The following is a 19,044-nucleotide window of genomic DNA, read 5'->3' on the forward strand; positions in this document are numbered from 1 at the left end:
TCCTGTATGCTCCATGCAGCCAGCTGCCCACAGAGGGAATATGAGGCAAGTGGAAGCTAGTCCTGTATCTCAAATTTCCCCTCAGTGCTCTTTGAGAGTGACAGCAAAGAGGATGAGCTGTATATAGAGAATTCAAGGTTTGTCCAGGTCAGAAACACAGCTGGGTAGTAATGCTTTCCCCCTCATCCAAAGGCAAAAAGGATGGCATCAACAAATGGTTCTTGGAACAGAATATTTTGTCTGAATGCCACAGCTAAAAATGCCCTCTTGTGTGTATTTGTCTGGCATCACACAGGAACAGATCAATCTGCACAAACGAAGATCTATTGCCATAAGTGAAACATGTGGTTGTAAACCAGAGTTTGTCAATTATGCTGTGGAGAATCCTGCAAGTGCCCTGTTGGGTTGCTTACAGCTTGGCTAGGATAAGTGGGGTGGGTCAGTCTGAAATAGTCTGCACTATATATGAACAACTATGTGCTTAAGTACAATTCACAGAACTGGTATGTGAGTGAGAAGATTATTGAAAATAATCCCTTTGCAACACTGCATCTAGGCAATTTGTTCTTTTTTAAAGGTAAAATAAATTCACTTCACATTAATATTGTAATACCTTGGCTGCCCAGTGGCTTAAATGCTAAAATAAATGGACCATATACTGGATAGATCCCATTTGGTAGAAACTTGATGTTAGGGAAAGAAACATTGAAACTTTTAGACTAAGTACTTGCTGAGGTAGTAAACCTGTGGCTGAGCTATAAAAATTCAGACTGATGATCTGGGCTTACATAACTGAATGCTACTCCTTACCCACTCCTGCGCCCCCCCCCCCCCCCAAAAAAGAAAAGAAAACAAAAGAAAACAAAAGGAAAAAGGGAGTAACATACTTTAAAATCCCCTCTCTGTAACCATTGGTCACCAGAAATGGACAAAATCTACCACTACAGATGCAAAAAGAAATGAAGAAATGTGAAAAGCCAACAGGGACCGGTAATGATTTTTGTACAGGGGTTCTTGAACTCAGTTCAGCAGTCAAACAATTCCATGGTTCCCAATTCTTTATTTCAAAGTACGTGGCTCTGGTTTCAAGTGGGATAATCCAGACACAGGTTTATCACCTAAGAGATAACTAGGCCTTAATGTAATCTGGTGGAAGTACACAATTGTTCCTTTGCACCAGGCTATGATTAGAGGGGGTCTGTTCTGGACCACTACCCTTGTTACCTGAACTTTCTAGCATTTTGTTCATGGTGAGGATAATTAACCCTTAGTCCCTTATTTGCTGCAAAATCTTTGAAAGAGTTTCACATACAGGAAGGAATGTTAAAGGAGGAGGAATTACTTTGAGGACAATCAAGCTTTTGATAATGCAGATATTTTTATTACTCTACACAGCTATTCAGACGCTCTGGTTTTTGAACAATCACAGCTCTTTGATGTGTTAATAGAAAGGGTTTGTTTCATTCCATAAGCAAACACTTTTGTACTTAAATTCAAGCATTTATGTTCACCCGCCATTTTCACAGTTCTCTAAATTTTGTTCCCTACTGAACCCTCCTGGAGAGACCATGCACTTCTGAAAACTCTTTGTTATTTGTAGATTTCAAATGAATTTTGACTACTTGAAATCAGTCTACCAGTGATTAAATTGGACATAAAAGGTTCCTACTGGAAGCAAATGTGATTGTTTTATAGAAGCTGGCTTGTGCATTCTCAGGAAGTTGCTTTATATGAAGTCAAGACCAAATGGGATGTTACATCTGTCACAGCATTGGCTCATACATAGGGAATATCTTAAATATAAATATCTAGTCTGTGTGTGTTGGGATGGGTAGGTGGGTGAGCCAGATCAGAACTGTGTCTTGAAGGGAAGGAAATGTTAACCCTTTCCCCATGCTGTGGTCCCCATCAAAATTGTCACTCACCTGTTCCTACTTTCTGCAATTGGAAGAAAGTTCCCATAGGTGCAAACATGTCAGCCATGCTGACTTCTTTAAAATCACACACATAAGCAACTTAAGTTACTTTGGTCCTCCCACCATTGGTCTATCTAGTTCAGTGTGGTCTCCAGTGACCAGGAGTGCCACTTTGGAGTTTCAGAGAGGGTTCTTTCTCAACCCTACCTAGAGATGGTAGGAACTGAACCAGGAAGCTTGATTCAAGCTGGATGCATGATTTGTAGTCTAGTATTGAAGTGCAGTAAAAGTGACATAACAGAATTAAGACTCTAGATTAGAAATTTCTCCTTGGCATGTAACTTCTGAATGTGTGGACAAAGAGTCAGATAGATGAACAGTCCTTGTCCAATTTGCAATGAAGGTACACAAAAGTTTGATCTATAGACTTGATCTGCTGTGCTTTCACACTTCAATGGGGTGCATAAGGCCACCCTCAACTCCAAAATATATTTGATGATGAAAGTGTAAATTAATTCTCTGTAAACTATCAAAGAAATAACAGTACATCCAACTCTCTCAACTGTCTGATAACGTAAGCATTTCATGATTTGCTTTCATGAGAAGAGTGGAACTAATGTGCAATTTGATCCTTGGAGTTCTGTGTAGGCTGTCTTCAGATGTTCAAAGAAATGCACTAAGGCCTATGCATAACCATAATGCTGTTATATATATATGTAAAATGTTTGTAATGAGCTAGTGGGTATGAACTGCCCACTGAATATATGGATTGGACCCTGGGCCACATACTCATTGCCAAATAACATCTTAGGATCCACTATGTATAAGTTGTGCTGTTGCTGCCCAAGCAGCTCTACAAAAGGAAGATCCATATAAAACTCTCCACACACTGAAAATATATGTTAGCCCTTCCTACTAAGGATATATGTACCAGCCATATCCCTCTGACAGAAGTACGCTCAGTGATTGTGCAAATGGACTGAATGTGCAAAGTGACTTTTTTTTAGTTGGTTAGCTTTTATTTTACAGTCACAGACCAGGAAAAAGTGACATATATGCATAGGACACTTCCATGCTAGAAGAAATGGCTGAATGGAACAACCCTGTGCATGTACATAGAATCCCTACACTTGGCAGATGAATGTGTGGTTAGCTCATGCTATCATGGCGGGGGGAGGGGAAGACCCACAATGCCTTTCTCCATGCCTTCAAAGAATGAGAGGTTCTCATAACAAAACCTCCTAACAAAAGAACTGCATACAATCTAATTTTTAATCCAGCTGTTTTCAACAAGGATTGCTGGGCTTTGATAAAAGTAAAATCTTTTTATTAACACTCTAATGGCATTTACTCTCTTTAAACAGCAATAAGCAAAATTATGTTCATTTCCAAGTCACTGGATATGACATTAATAGCAAAACTACTCACAAAATGACTTTGCCCATCGAGTTCACTCCCTTCTGAGCTACAGCCATTAGCTCTGAAGTGTCCTGGGCTCCTTCAGAAGCCTTATGTGTTACATAATCAACCAGTCTGTCTTGTACAGCTATGCAGTTTGTACACAATATAGTGTGCCTGAGTGCACATTTAAGTACAATACCCATACTGGAGAGAAAGTAATTGATTTAAGAGAGATGACAGCTCAGTAGCTCATTTCATACTTTCACAATATAGCAATTTTTCTAAAGCCTCTCGTTTTCTCCTTTCTTCCATGGTGCTGCTCATCTTAGCTTTCCATCAATTTACCTTAAGCATCCAAAACAGCAAGGGACATTTCTGAACAACCTGGAGTATTCATCCTGGATCTGAAATGAAAATATTAGATGAACGCATTGGCTTATTAACAGGTAAATATATGTATTTTAAGCATCTTCCAGAGGCTTATTCTTTTATAAAGGTTTTACATAATGTGGCCTAGAGGGGATTAGGAAAGATACTGAGGGGGATTTCAGAATGCAGGCTACAGAGACTTGCGTAAAGGCTTCAGTCTGGAATCAGATGACTACGGTTAGTAAACCTCGTTAATTATTTCATAGGATTACTGCTGTACCATCTGAAATGCCTTGCTTCTTAAATCCTAGATCTGTGAGACGTAAGTCAGATTTTGGAGTCTTAGGACATGATTGTGAATTGGGTATGTGCTTGAATTACTTCATTCATGTACAGCTGTAGCCTTTAATATCCTTACTTGAATGTGTGGCTCTTTGGAATGAATAGAACTTCCAGGCTGATTTCTCTAGGATGGTAGTGTGCATTGCCCAGCCTCTTTACCGCAGCCTAGATTGTTTCCTCTCTCTTCTGGGACCTAGATCACATGCTTACAACCACCACAATGCTCCCTCTGAAAGGCTTTCCTGAATGATTCTTCTGAAGAAATAAGATTTTCAATAGCTCCCTACAAAATTCATCATTAGCATATGGAATTTCAGTCCCACGTCTGAGGGAAAGGGAGAGAGAATTTTCTTATCTCTTACCCATCAGCAATGACTGTAGGTGTATAAACTGCTCACTATGGCTAACATAGTTTTAAAAAATGTCTGGTCTCTCCTGGTTTCTCTTGTTTTAGTTTTATATCTCCTTTTGCTTAAAAATGCATCAAACTTTCATTCTTTCCTACTTTGTTGCCTGCTCCAGATAGACAAACTGCTACCCTGCAGATGTTGTGGGAGTACATGCTGCATTATCTCTATTTGCCATGCTGACTGAGAATGATGAGAGTTGAATCCAACAGAATTTGGAAGACCATAGATGTAGTAAAATCTATTTTATCCACATTTTTCAGATTGCCAGGTACTTTCATTCTGTTAGCTTCCCAGTGATAGAATTGGATTTGCACAGTTGTACACACCCTTGCACAAATTTATACTTGTTTGAATGTGCACTCTTGAAAATGCATAAATTCTGCCCCCAAATTTGGAAATCCTCAAAAATGCATATTTCCACATTTTAGCATGTGGGGGAAATGTGTACTTTTGTTAGTTTTTATATTTTATGTTTATTTATAACTAAATTTGTATAAAATTGTAGAAATAATAAAAATGGTATGTACATCTACAGAATCTGCATGGCCCTAGAAAAGCTGGAGAATTCACAGATCAGAGTATTTGAAATTTGAATGCCTTTGACTCTGATGATGATTTACCAATATCCCTGACTGCAGATTGCTCATTCTTGCAATAGATATTTTGGTGTTTAACATACCTGCAGTTTTAAACTGCCACTCTTGCCTTTCAGTATTGGAGCTGATCTGGATCAGGTGGCGAGATCAACCCTTTCCTCACTGCTTTTAAATTCTGACAAAAATCACCCTATTATGGAGGTTTGAAGCCTCCACACTTTTACTTTGTGATGGGTGACCCAGCAATTCTCAAACTAACCTGAATTTTTGGTAGATAACTTTGAAGCTCATTCTCAGTCACATTAATTTTTTTACCTATCTTTTGTTCTTCCAAATGGGAAAAGAGAACATTTAGAATAGAGAGAAAAGTATATTCTCCTATCTGATTGACTAAAATGTGAATCTGTATTTTTGGAAGAGTACACATTTTAAGGAATGTTGATTTTTTGAAAACCAGTCTGCATTTTGGAAAATATGATTATAAATTCAGGAATTGAAAAGGACTCCTCTCATGTTTGCCTTTGCAATTACAAATGAAATATGTTTGCATGATTTATGAACATTCATGCAATTCTTGTAAAGCCCTACTTTCATTAAATGCTAACATGCATCTAAAATTCAGTTAGGTCCTTTTCCTATTAATTTTAGGAAACTGTCACATAAAACACTGAGGTAAGGAGTGTGTTGCTTTTGTTTTTTATTTTGTTTTCTGTCTTGCACTTTTTGTGTCAATGGTAGCTCCTTCAAACTAAATAACTTTAGAGAAGAGAGTTTTGTTGGGAGTGTGACAGGCATAGGAAGCTTGTGCTTTCTCTGTCCACTTTCCATGGCCAAGGCTGTTTAGGATTCTTATTTACTTAAGAGAACTATGCATATTGATTTCATGTTGATTGCAGCCCAGTCTAGTTTTGTTTTGTTTTGTTTTTAAGAAGGAAACTTTCTTCCTCACACGCTGCTTCTAAAGATACTGTTACTGGGCAATGGGGATGAAATTTGCAACTATTACCCTTGCTTACTTTTACCAAAAAGTAGAAAAGCCGTAACTGTGTTCTAATTCATGGGTGGGCAGAATGTTGAACTCCAGATTTTTGGATATCACCTGCCAACATTGCTGGCCATTGGCCATGCTGGCAGAGGCTTCTGGGGTTGAAGTTCAGAACATCTGGAGATCAACCCAGGGTTGTCCATCAGTACATTAACATACTCATAAGGATGGTGAGTGTCTTTAGGCTAGTACATTTTCCTTGGTTTGTCTAAAACAAGAACAACATGAAGAAGAAATAAAAATAAAACTCAGGATTGAGAAATAACCTCTTCCCACATCTAGACAAAAAAGGAGGCACTTTCTGGTCCTAAATTGTAACTCTCTCTCTCTCTCTCTCTCTCTCTCTCTCTCTCTCTCTCTCTCTCTCACACACACACACACACACACACAGAGAGAGAGAGAGAGAGAGAGAGAGAGAGAGAATTTGTCTATGGAAAAAGAGTAAACTTACTTTTCGTGACAAAACACAAAGAAATATGAAGATGAATAGCCCTTGGAATGCATTGAATATTGTAAAAAGATATGCTGTGACCACTGATCCTTGGATGACATGAAGTACACCAAAGATCCAGGTAGCACCAAGGAGAAACAGGAGAGAAAGAGCTCCTCGTGCACAAGACCTAGACAGAAACAGAAGAGTTAGTAAGTTCCCCTTGTTTTTCTGAATAATTGGTACACTTAACAAAGCAAGTAATTTTTTTTCCAGTTGAGAAATATCTGCAAGAACTGCACTGAAGTTACATGGTTGCTGCTTTAGGGTGTGCTACAGTGCTGTTAACAGAATGATCGTTTCCTCTTCCTTTTAGAGCAAAATCACCAATGAATAAAACTGTATGTTTTAAAACATTGGCTGTCTTAATCTTCAAATCTATTTTCTCTGGTGTACTGCAGAGCCATATGATTTGATTTTAAATCTACTGTTAGTTTAATTCCCCAAGGTAAAACATATGTCAGTTATGAAGAATACTCCCTAAGAAACGTTGGAAAAATGTACAGTATGCTCTTAGGTCAGCACATGTGCATGATATCAAAGGGATCTGTTTCTCAAAGGGGCTGTTTCTCAGTTTCAGCCTCAGAGATAGTATTGGTTGCAAAACCAGACATTCTCTTTAAATTTAAAGAATTTTGCTTTTGCAATGCAAAAAACCAAAAAAACAAAAAACCCTTTACATTGTTGCGAGGGTTAGAACCTTGTTTTCCAAACAGCCTGATCTTTTTCTCACTCTTTGTTTCCCAGTAGTATATGTATGCCCAGCTTTGCCCATGCAGTCTGACAAATTACAGCATGTTGCTTGCAAATGGGCTCACTTATTAGTTTATTCCTTTTATTTTTCAATCCAGCAGTTTCTGGGCTTCTTCTGCCAAAGGAAGCTTTCTTCCCGCCTCTTTTTTGGTGTTGCTCTTCCAAACATGAATAATTTTTTGATTTCATTAGAAGCAGCACACTGTGTGAGCTGATAGGGCAAGGAACAGGAGAAAAAGTGATCAATCAAAGAATTGCTAAATCCTAACTATAAATCTAGTTCAGTGAGTTGAAACTTCAGGAGTGTTCCTAGGCAACAAAAACAGTAAGTTGTTTTCAATGGTCCCTGTAGCACACTCCAGCTTTTCCAGCACAAATGGTTTTCAAGGCCTCTATAAATCAGTTTTAAAGAGAATAAGTTGATGGAAAAATCACTGCAACACATGAAATAAAATAAAATAACTCTGGAGGAAGAAAAAATTACTATCCCCCAGTTATATATTCTCCCAGAAAAAGGGTAAATTGTCCAGAAAGCAAAAGCCAAAGGTAACCATTTTCTGTCCTATTGATTTTAATGGAAAGCATAAGCACATGTGTGTTTAGGTCCCCTTTAATGAAATAAATAGGACTTAGGTTTTGGTCTTAAGTTGGTAGTAAGTCCCACTGAACTCAATGGAGCTTACTTCTGAGTAAACATTCATAACCGAGCTTCATGTTACATCTAACACATCTCATTCTTCATCAGGAATAAAATTGGTTATTCTATTTGATGAAACTGTTCCCCATCCAAGCTCTGCAGAATTATAGTCCTAAAAATCTTTTATCAAACCTTACTAAACTTTTTTTAAATTCTAAGGGAAATAAAAATTAGTTTTTACTCAAATTTTCTGGCATCTTGTACTCTCTGGAAATATTTTTGCTTCAATGAATTTATCCTCTTACTCCAAATGTTGCAATAAATTCTGCAACTCCATCTGCATATGAATATGTGTGTATAGGTAAAAATCCATATGAAATGCATGTACAGAGAAATGTCTACAAAAAGACCTACACATTTTTATGCAAACTTTTTAAAAATCTGTGTTTTAGACAAACTAAAAGTGAGACTTGGATAAATTGTTAAAGCTCAATACAAATCCACTTGAGCCTGGAAAATGAAAAATCAGAATTGGCAGATTTGTCCATCCCTACCTTAGACATTTATCTGGGAGTGAGACCCACTGAATTCCCTGGAATGTCTATTTTCACGTAGGCATGACCAGGATTGCACTGTTAGGCTGTAATCCTATATCCACCTACCTGACAGCAAGTCCCATTGAATTCAGCACTGCTTATGGAGTATCGATGTATACAATTGTACCCTTAGACATTTGTCAGTAAGAAAAAATGCATTTTATATAGCAAGCAGATCTTCGATTTAAGGAATTACATTTGGTGAGATTACTTTAAAATCTACTGACATTTAAAATATGTATCACAGTTGAAACTTACCTTATGTTTTCATAGCAGCTAACTTCTGGCTTTATCATGGCTGTTTGTTGAAATACTTTATAGATAATGACACCAAAGGCCATCAAATTAACCTGAGAAAATAAGGGTTTTTTTTAAAGTTCAGCAAAATACTTGTTTGAATTATAGCATAATTGCATGTTTAAAACAAATAAATCAAAAGTTTTTTTGTAGTGTTGAGATAAAAAATCTGCTTTGATCCACTTACATTGAACAATGAAAAGTACTATAGAATATAGGTCAAATGTGTGAATACTAACAGTCTGCAAATGTCTATTAAATTTATCGGTAAATCTCTTTAGGTTCCTAAATCATAGTGTCCTACTAAGAATGCTTATGAAAGGTACATTCGATCTATATAAAAATTATACAGATATTCCATTCAAAATATTTTGATCATATCATTCATTTTCCTTAAAAATGACATCAGTGCCAAATCTTTTCTATATAAATAATTTTACATTGCAAATTTGCATGGTTTAAAAGTAACATATACTTCTATATTATATTTGGTGTGGGGTGATTTTTTTCTTTTTTTGGTTTTGCTTTTAATTATTTTGTTGTAAATCACTTCTGAATTCCTTTTAGTTGTGTGACGTGCTATAAAAACATTTAAAAAACTAAGTTAATCATATTGAAATATTTGGATAAAAGTTACAAGATAAATATTTAATAAGATTTCACAAAAAGTGTAACAGTCATAACAGGGAAACATACTTTGGTCTAGGTATTAAAGAGCACATTTATTCTACTGAGAACAAAAATGGACAGGAAAATGCGGAATCTAAAGGAAGTCTTTAATATCTTCCCATCTCTGATGCTTTTTGTGGAAATATATGCAAAATTAAAAGTCTTGGAGGTACTTGAGAAAACTGCATTTTCCAGAACCCACCTAGGTGCTTTGCCTTCATGTACTGCAGCATACTATTCTAGGTGCAGGAGAGTATAGAAGGAGACTTTCCTCCTTTTCTTTCTCTGTAGACAGAACACTATTGTCACTGCTGGCACTATCATCACCAGTAGGCTGACAAGTGGCGATAGAAGGGAAAGGAAAGGCAGGTTGGGGAAGAGGTGGGAAGGGGTCTACACAAACAATTCTTATTCAGCTCAGATTTTAATGTACAAGTGCCAGTTCCATTTCTGCTTTTGACCATATATTATGTAAAATTAAACAGAGTAGTTTGGTGGAAACAAATAGAATGCCCTACACTAAGATACAGAACAGGTGTTTATCACCTTAAGAGAACATAGCTCCATGCACAGGCATGAAGACTTGAAAATCAGCATGTTCCAAGAGAGGGTAGGAACATTTGCTGAAACTGAATGATACTAGTGTTTGAAGTAAGAACAGTTGTCTGAACAGATATTCACAAAGCTGCAATTCCTCACGAACGAATATTCACAAGCAACAGTATACCAGAAAGATGTTTTTAAAATTTTTACATTCTGGAGTTTGCCAGCACCTGCATCAGTAACAACTACATTTTCCTTGGGTGTAGTTTGCCAGAAGCCTACTTCTGAAATAGGCTTTGGTGTTTTATAAAAGCTATATAATGCCCAAAGGAACCTGAACACCTTCATACTCGCCAAAACTTCACAGATGAAAGTAGAGACATTACTTGCATATGTATAACATTTGCAGAATGAAGAATCATGGCTTCTGTCTCCTTTACCCTGTTCCATTATGGCTCCTTTTACATAATCCACTAGTGCAATATGAAAAAATTGTTTCAGTTCATCTGAACCACAATATATTCTATTTACAGCTTATGTTACCAAATCTGGACTTAAATGCAATCTGCAGTCTAAGTCCATACATGCATTTCTGATCATGTGATGTGTTTTGTGGAATCAAAAACATATGCTCAGGAATGTGTATGCTAGAAAAATGTATGTGAAAAAATTGCACACAAATGCCCTTTAGTCAATGGGAGTAAAATGTACCATAAATTCATGTATCTGGAAAAAGGAACAAATCTGAACATGTAAAAACAATAAAGTCATCATACAATTCATAACTTTCTTCAAGGGTGGAATTCCTAGAATTTTGACAATTTCAGGTTTTGGTAATTTGCACATCTGCACATTCAACTGAATGCACATACTGGGGAGAGGAAAATAAGACCATGTCTTCTTATGAATACTGCCCTGACCTCTTTCTTTTTATTTAGCAAGAATGCACATTCTCTTAGACTGTCACCTAATAATGTTTGGATTTCCAGAACTCATAATAGGGCCTTCTCACTAGGTATGGTATGTATGATCCTGAGCAGTTACTGTGCATTTCATTGGCATAATAAATGTATCTTGTGATCAGATATACATTTTATAAATAAATACAAATAAACGAAATGCTTGTTTGTTTGATTGCTTAGTCAGAATTACACAGACAAAGCCTACGTATGTGCAATTTGTATATGCATGGACCTTTCATACGGTCACCTTCAAGCAGCTCTGATCTCACTCCGTGGTAAGTTTGGAATTGGTTCTACAGATAAATAGATTTGTTTTACATCATCTGAAGCTAAGCTGAACGTCATCACTTGAGAACTTCTAGCTTAAAGTTAAGTGTGGGCAGTGAAATCACCTGGTGTGATAATTCTGGCCATGAGCGGTAGCCATGAGACCACACAGAGAGCAAAGAGTTATAGGGCAAAACATCTTGGGAACCATAAGCCACCCCTCTCTTTTTTCCTTTGCCACACTGCTTCTGTTACTTGAAACAAACCACTTTCCATTCTTTTCACCGTTTCTCTCTCTCTCTCTCTCTCTCTCTCTCTCTCTCTCTCTCTCTCTCTCTCTCTCTCTCTCTCAGTTCTCTCAGGATCTATTATCAATGGAAGGTACCTTGGAGAAGTTTTAAACAAAGCTATTTGTTTCTCGCATGGCCCTTGCCAGGTCTAGCCTTTGACATACATGATATGTGATCCACTGTTAAAAGCAATACATTTCCAAACATTTTTGGAACGTACAGATAATTTTTAGAAGTTCTTAGGACTTGAAACAGCTATTGCATATTCTTAGAAAGGTGGGTCATCCCACCTGCATTTTGATTTTGGTTTTACACTGCAAGTGGATGAGAAGTTGCAGTATACTCAAGGAAGAAATAAAGTTGGAAAGTATAATTTTCTGTGTTTTACATACACTAGGAACACTCATGAACTCAAGATGCTGCTGAATGAAAGATAGTGAATCCCTATAGTTTGACAAGGAAGCTGCCTAAGAGCTGGGTCAGGGGAGCCACAATGTCCCTTCTATGTATAGTGGCTCTCCAGCTTTAGATTGCTTTACTCTACCACTGCTTTGCAGTGGTTCCGCTCCTATCTCAATGGCTGATTCCAAAAGGTGGTGCTGGGGGACTATGGCTCTGCGCCATGGCAGCTATGCCATCGAGTTCCGCAGGGGTCCATTTTGTCCCCCTTGCTATTCAACATCTACATGAAACCGCTGGGAGAGGTCATCCGGAGGTGTGGGCTGTGGGATCATCAGTATGCTGATGATACCCAGCTCTACCTCTCATTCTCAACTAATCCAGGTGAGGAGGTGGCTGTACTGAACCAGTGCCTGGCCGAGGTAATGGGCTGGATGAGGGCCAATAAACTGAAGCTCAATCCAGACAAGACAGAGGTCCTGTTGGTAGGTGGGTCGGGCTTTGGAATGGGGGATCTGGACCTTGTCCTGAACAGTGTTGCACTCCCTCTTAGGATCAGGGTGCGCAGCCTGGGAGTGCTTCTCGACCCAGAGCTGTCATTAGAAGCTCAAATAACAGCAGTGGCAAGGAGCGCCTTCCTTCAGCTTCAGCTGATCCATCAGCTGCATCCCTACCTGGAGAACGACTGCCTGGCGACTGTGACACATGCATTGGTAACTTCCCGATTAGATTTCTGTAACGCGCTCTATGTGGGGCTGCCCTTGAAGACGGTCCGGATACTTCAATTGGTGCAAAATAGAGCTGCCAGGTTGCTGCCAGGGACTGGGCATTGTTCTCATATAACCCCAGTCCTCCGTCAGCTTCACTGGCTCCCCATTGAAGTCCGGGCCCAATTCAAGGTGTTGGTTATGACCTATAAAGTCCTCAACGGCTTGGGACCTGGTTATCTAAAGGAGCACTTGCGTCCATATATGCCCTCCTACCCCCTGAGATTGGCAGAGGAGGCTCTTCTCCGGGAGCCCTCTGTGAAGGATATTAGGAGGGTGAATACCCAGAGGAGGGCCTTCTCTGTGGTGGCACCCCACCTGTAGAATGCGCTCCCCAAAGAGGTCTGCCTGGCGCCGTCATTATTCGTTTTTCGGCGCCAGGCCAAGACCTTTTTATTTAAACAATATTTTAATTGTTAATCAGTTGTTTTATTTTGTGGTTTTAAATTATGGCCGAGATACTCCAAATGTTTAATGTTATTCTATTCTTTGTTTATTTATTTTCTTTGTGAGCCACTCCGAGGCTTTGGCGATGGGTGCAGCATAGAAATGTTATAAATAAATAAATAAATAAATAAATAAATAAAATGTGTGCCCATTTATTTGAACACCATTGCAAGTGCAGGGGCTTGATTCTGGCATTCAAACAAATGCATGTGGATTGGGTATGAAAAGTGCTGTCCCCATCCACTCCGATTCAGAATCTGTATACTAAATCTCTAATGCAGAGATGTACGATGCAAGGCAAGAAATGACACTATTAATTCAGAGTCTTTATATTCTTACATTGAAGTTTGTATCCAACAACAATCAACTTAACTCCTGTTAATTTCAGTGGTTCTACTCTTAATAGGAATACCATTGAATATGATCCTAACAGCATAATTGCATCAGACTGATTCCCACTAGATGGGCATTTTAACTTAGATGGTCCTCTAACTCTCATTAAGGGCACAATTCTATGCAAACTAAGATATAAAAGTAATCATCAAGTTACAGGGCTATAGGGCCTTGAATTGTACTTTTACTGTCTTACCTTGTTCAGGAAGGCATGGGACTGAAGTGGTGTGGATTTGAAGGATCCATGATCTCATCTCTCTCTACCCTGCTCTGTCAACTGGTACATCTTTCTTCCTTTCTTTCCTCAAAAGTAGAAGTTCAGCCCTCAGGAGAAGAGCTTTCTGAACCAGCTTGGAAGAGTGTGGTAGGCTATGGAAATGCCTCCTTTAGTTTTTTCCCTGCCCAGGATCATATCTCTGTCTATAGCTTCATGTGAGAAGGAAGCTCAAGCATCCAAGAGGCCATAAGATGCTCTTTTGGGGCTGAATGATTGCTCCCCTCAAACACTTATTGCTTTTTATTCATCTGTAATGTGAATACAAAATCTAGAGTTGAAAGGTGTTTTTATATATTTAGGTGGCTTAGGTAGAAGTGGGTGCCAAAATCAAATGCAAAACCTTACCTGCACTTAATGGTGGAGAAATGGTAATGTGAGGCCTTATGATAAAGATAAACATGGCTGGTGATAGGAGATTTGATAATGTTTTGATGAAGGATAGGATAGGCTGGCAGAAATATCAGCATATTGATGAATAGCTTAATAGATAAGATTACCACAGCATTATACCTTTGGGATGATCAGTCTTATCTAATCACCTGTGAGAGCTGTTCAGAGTTCTTGAGGGAGTGCTCATTTCATACAGCAGGGAAACCCTTTCTCAATGTGTATGAAATTCCAGAAATGAAAAACATCAGGGAATCTTGAAGAATTAGCAAGTCTTGCTGGAGAGGGGAATGGATAACATTACAGAAACAGTGAACTGTCTGAATTTAGATTCTCAAATTATGAGGAACTGAATCCAGATTATTTAGTTATGAAAGCAGGATTCTTTCTAGCTATAATTCTTGTGGTTCCCCACAATGACTAGGCATGCTATGAGGTTTTTATTTGTATTTGTTTATTAAACCTTTTCAAACTGCTTGATCCCAAAGGTATTTGCTAAGGCAAAGCTGTCTACAGTTTTCTTATTTATGTTGGGTTATTTGATTCTGCAGCTTTCTTTGTAAACAACAGAAAGTGAAATATCTTTTAAATGAAAAGCTATTGAACGCTACAGTATACAAAGAACTTTACCAATGTGCTAACATTATTGTGCCTGTTTACAGATGGAAAGAACAGCTAGTCCACATCATTGTAATTCTAAGTTCCTTCAGAGAGAATCACAAAACCATGATATCCTAGTGTGTTAGATTTTGTATTAGGATCCATGACTGAGTTGTAAGACATCCAGACAGCTACATATTGAGCACACATCTGAGAAATACAAGTTATTTCATCTGTTGGCAGTTTGCTTAAACAGCTGGCTTTGAATGTGTTTCTTGCCTTATGTCAGCATATGGAAAGAAGAGCTGAATTTTGATTTGCCCAGCATCGGCTTTGTGGTGGAATTATCCAAAAAAAGGCCACAAATATCTAGTAATATTCTCAAGCAACTTTCTGTAGACATTTTTCCTTTCTAAAAAGAACACTTTACATATTTTGTTACATGCTGCTTAAAAGGGAAACCTTTTTTTTGCCTATTAATAGTTAAGTAATAGTTGTTAGGAGTACGGTGTGTGTGTGTGTGTGTGTGTGTCTGTGTGTGCGCGCGCGCGCGCGTGTGCGTGCAAGGAGGAGACCTACATCCAATTTTAGGAAGGTAAAGTTCAATGAGAAAGCAGAGGAAAAGCAAAACATACTCTTTTGGGTGACTGGGAGAAAACTAGCATATTAGAATTGCTATAGATTTAGGGGACTTAATAATACCTCCAATGTTTTTCCTTTGCTTCTTTTCATTGTCTTCCCATTAAGTCTACTGAACAGTTGTGATGGAATTTTGAGCTTTCCTGTTCAAGGTTGTTTGATCTACCATATTTGCTATATTTGCCAGAAATGAAAGATCAGTTCTAAATAAAAATCTTTTCATTTCCTGCTTTTCTCCTATTTAACCTATAGGTGGTGCTGTACTGCAGCGAAACAGTACAATTTCACAGGTAGGGAAATTCATTTTGTTTGCTTTCACAAATAATACACAAATTTTCCTTATTTAGAAAAGCTCCTTATTTCAACTTGTCCTTTTGGCTCTGGCCTCTTGGCAGAGCAGCAGAGCAGCAGAGGCACAGGGTGGGAGAGAGGCTGAGTGGCCAGGGGACTGGCGAAGGCAAGGGAGGAGCTGGGCAGGGGAGCAGAGGGCCAGGAGCAGCGGAGAGGAAGGGGGCGGGGCCAGAGAAGCTAGAGGGGCCAGGGCGAGTCAGAAACAGAGCGAGTCAGAAGGGGCCTCCAGGGCCATTTAGTCTGACCTCCGGCACCAGTCGGCTCCGCTCACGACATGCCCACCATGTGAACGTCCAGCCTATCTGTGAACACCCGCACCGATGGGGCCTCAATGACCTCTCGTGGAAGCCCATTCCATACCCTCGGAGTCCTGACTGTCAGGAAGTGCTTCCTGGCATCCAAATGGAAACTTGGCTCCCTGAGCTTTGCTCCGTTGGAGCACGTCCTGCCTTCTTCTGCAGGGGAGAACAGGTCTCTACCCATCTCCACGTGACATCCCCTCACATACCTGTATGTTGCCAAGAGATCCCCTCCGAGTCTCCTCTTCTCCAGGCTGAAGAGACCCAGTTCCCTCAGTCTTGCCTCATACCCCATCCCCTACAAACCGGCCACCAACCTTGTGGCCCTACACTGCATTGACTCCAACCTGGCTATATCCTTTCTGTAATGAGGGGCCCAAAACTCAGCACAATACTCCAGTTGCTGGCGCACCAGAGTCGTATACAGTGGTAGTAATACCTTTCTTGATCTAGAAGCCACACTTTTGGCTATACAACCAAGGGTGGCGTTCGCCCTCTTGACCACCGCATCACACTGCTGACTCATGTTTAGCCTGCAGTCAACCAGTACCCCGAGGTCCCTTTCACAAGTGCTGCTCTCCAGCCACTTGTCACCTAACCTGTCCTTATGACACATATTCCTATGCCCCAAGTACAAGACCTTGCACTTATCCACATTGAACGCCATCCTGTTGTCTCCTGCCCACTTCCATAGTCTGTCCAGATCCTTTTGCATCTGGAGTACCTGCTCCTCAGTTGTGGCCACTGCTCCAGTTTTAGTGTTGTCTGCGAATTTGATCAGCAGACTGTTCACCCCTTCTTCCATGTCGCTAATGAAAAGATTAAACAGGATTGGCCCCAGGACAGAGCCCTGGGGAACCCCATTTGTTACTGGCCGCCATCCCGATGATTTCCCACTAATGGTTACCCTCTGCTTTCAGTCAGTCAACCATGCCCTAATCCACCGGACAGTGCTTTGGTGTATCCCAAAACTCCTCAGTTTCTCCACCAGGATATCATGGGGCACTTTGTCAAAGGCCTTGCTGAAATCCAGGTATACCACATCCACTGCATCCCCTCCATCTAGCCATCTCCAAACCTTGTCATAGAATTCCACAAGGTTTGTCTGGCAGGACCTGTTTTTGCGGAAGCCGTGTTGAGTGGCTGCCAGCCTCCCTTCCCTATCTAGCATCACTAGATCTCTCTCTATTATGAGCCTTTCCATTGTTTTTCCTACAATGGACGTAAGGCTAACAGGTCTATAATTCCCCATGTCCCTTCTACTACCCTTTTTGAAAATTGGGACCACTGATGCCACCCTCCAGTCCTCTGGAACTTCACCTGTTCTCCACGAGGCCTCAAAAATGGAGGCCAGCGGGCGTGAGAGAACCCCTGCCAACTCTCTAAGTACTCTCGGGTGTAACCCATCAGGGCCTTGTCCAATGCCCTGAGGAGCCCCTCGACTTCAAGGGGGGGTGACTCTAATCTGTGCCCCTAAGTCCCCAGCCTCATCTAATCTCCTATGCGAATCTCCCCTGTCCTGCTTTGGGGAGAACACAGAGGCAAAATAGTCATTTAGCATCTGTGCCTGTTCCCTCATATCAGTCACTGGATCTCCATGCACCTTATTTAGTGGTCCCACCACTTGTCTCCCCTTACTCTTCCTATTTACATGCTGAAAGAAGCCCTTTTTGTTGCTCTTGATATTCTTGGCAAGCCTCAGCTCGTAATCAGCCTTAGCCTTGCGAAGAATCCTTCTGCAACGGGCTTCCTCCTCCCGGTATACCCTTTTGTTTATTTCCCCCAATACCCATTTCCTACAGAGGTTCCTCTTTCGTCTAATCCCTCTAACCACCTCCTTTCGCATCCATGGCGGCACTCTCCTCCGCCTCCCCACCTTACTGACTACAGGTACCGTCAAGGCTTGCGCCTCCAAAACCTCCCTTTTGAGTGCTATCCACCCCCCTCAACTCACTTACCTTCCAGTAACCTATCTCAGGAGACTCTCCTCAGTCTGGCCTTCAGTTGGCCAAAGTTGGCCCTCTTGAAGTCCCAGCTTCTAGTGCTCAATCTGCTGCACGTCCCCAGTCCCCTGATCTCAAAGCAAAGGATGGAGTGATCACTCGCATCCAGAGCTCCCCTAATCTGTACTTCATCTATCAGCTCCTCCCTATTGGTCAAGACCAAGTCAAGGATGTTTCCCCCCCTTGTTGCCTCTCGGACCCTCTGTGTGAAAAACCCTCCCTCTATAGTGTCTAGGAAGCGACGTGACCTGGCTGTCACCGCCGAGTGAGTCTCCCAAGTAATATCCGGGAGATTGAAATCTCCCATAATTACTGTGTCTCTCCCCTGAGATATTCTTAGAATCTGGCCTGTCAGGACATCATCCAGGGTCTCAAGTTGACCTTGAGGGCGATAACATACCCCCACTGTCAGGTCTCTTTCCCTGTCAAAACTCCTAAATTTCACCCAGACTGCCTCTACCAAATCCCCATCTGTGCTGCATTCTATCTCACTGCATCCTATCCCTTCCCTGACGTATAAAGCCACGCCCCCACCTCTCTTTCCCTTCCTGTCCTTTCTAAAAAGGTGATACCCTTCTATGTTCACATTCCAGACTTGCCTTTCATCCCACCAAGTTTCTGTGATTCCCACCAGATCATACCTTCCTATTCCCAGGAGAGCTTCAAGCTCTTCCTGCTTATTACCCATGCTTCTTGCATTGGTGTACATGCACCTCAACTCCTTCCCACCGCTTCCTTTCCTTGGAGTTCCCAGCCTCCTCCTTCCTCCCATCCTCCCTGATACCTGGCCCCTCTCTGTAGGAGTCCTGTCAGTCCCTGCAGTACCTCTAAAACCCTGCTCCCAGAGCCCTGATCCTCCCCCCACACTTGTCCAGTGCAGACACGTTACGGGGGGGGGG

At 40.5% G+C, this 19,044-nt stretch overlaps 1 protein-coding gene across 1 annotated transcript in view; it reads right to left on the reverse strand.

The window, feature by feature from the left end:
• Positions 1–1,359: 1,359 nt before the first annotated feature.
• ADGRL4 (adhesion G protein-coupled receptor L4) overlaps positions 1,360–19,044 on the reverse strand; it is a 119,824-nt gene continuing 102,139 nt past the window's right edge. Inside the window, exons 14-16 of the mRNA XM_044432606.1 lie at positions 8,814–8,905; positions 6,531–6,699; positions 1,360–3,721 (exon numbers count right to left, since the gene is read on the reverse strand). Coding sequence (XP_044288541.1) covers positions 3,659–3,721; positions 6,531–6,699; positions 8,814–8,905 — 324 coding nt within the window. The 3' untranslated portion in view covers positions 1,360–3,658. The remainder of the gene's footprint in view (positions 3,722–6,530; positions 6,700–8,813; positions 8,906–19,044) is intronic.

Source organism: Varanus komodoensis, unplaced genomic scaffold, assembly GCF_004798865.1.
Source record: "Varanus komodoensis strain SLA01 unplaced genomic scaffold, ASM479886v1 scaffold24, whole genome shotgun sequence".
Classification (NCBI taxonomy): domain Eukaryota; kingdom Metazoa; phylum Chordata; class Lepidosauria; order Squamata; family Varanidae; genus Varanus; species Varanus komodoensis.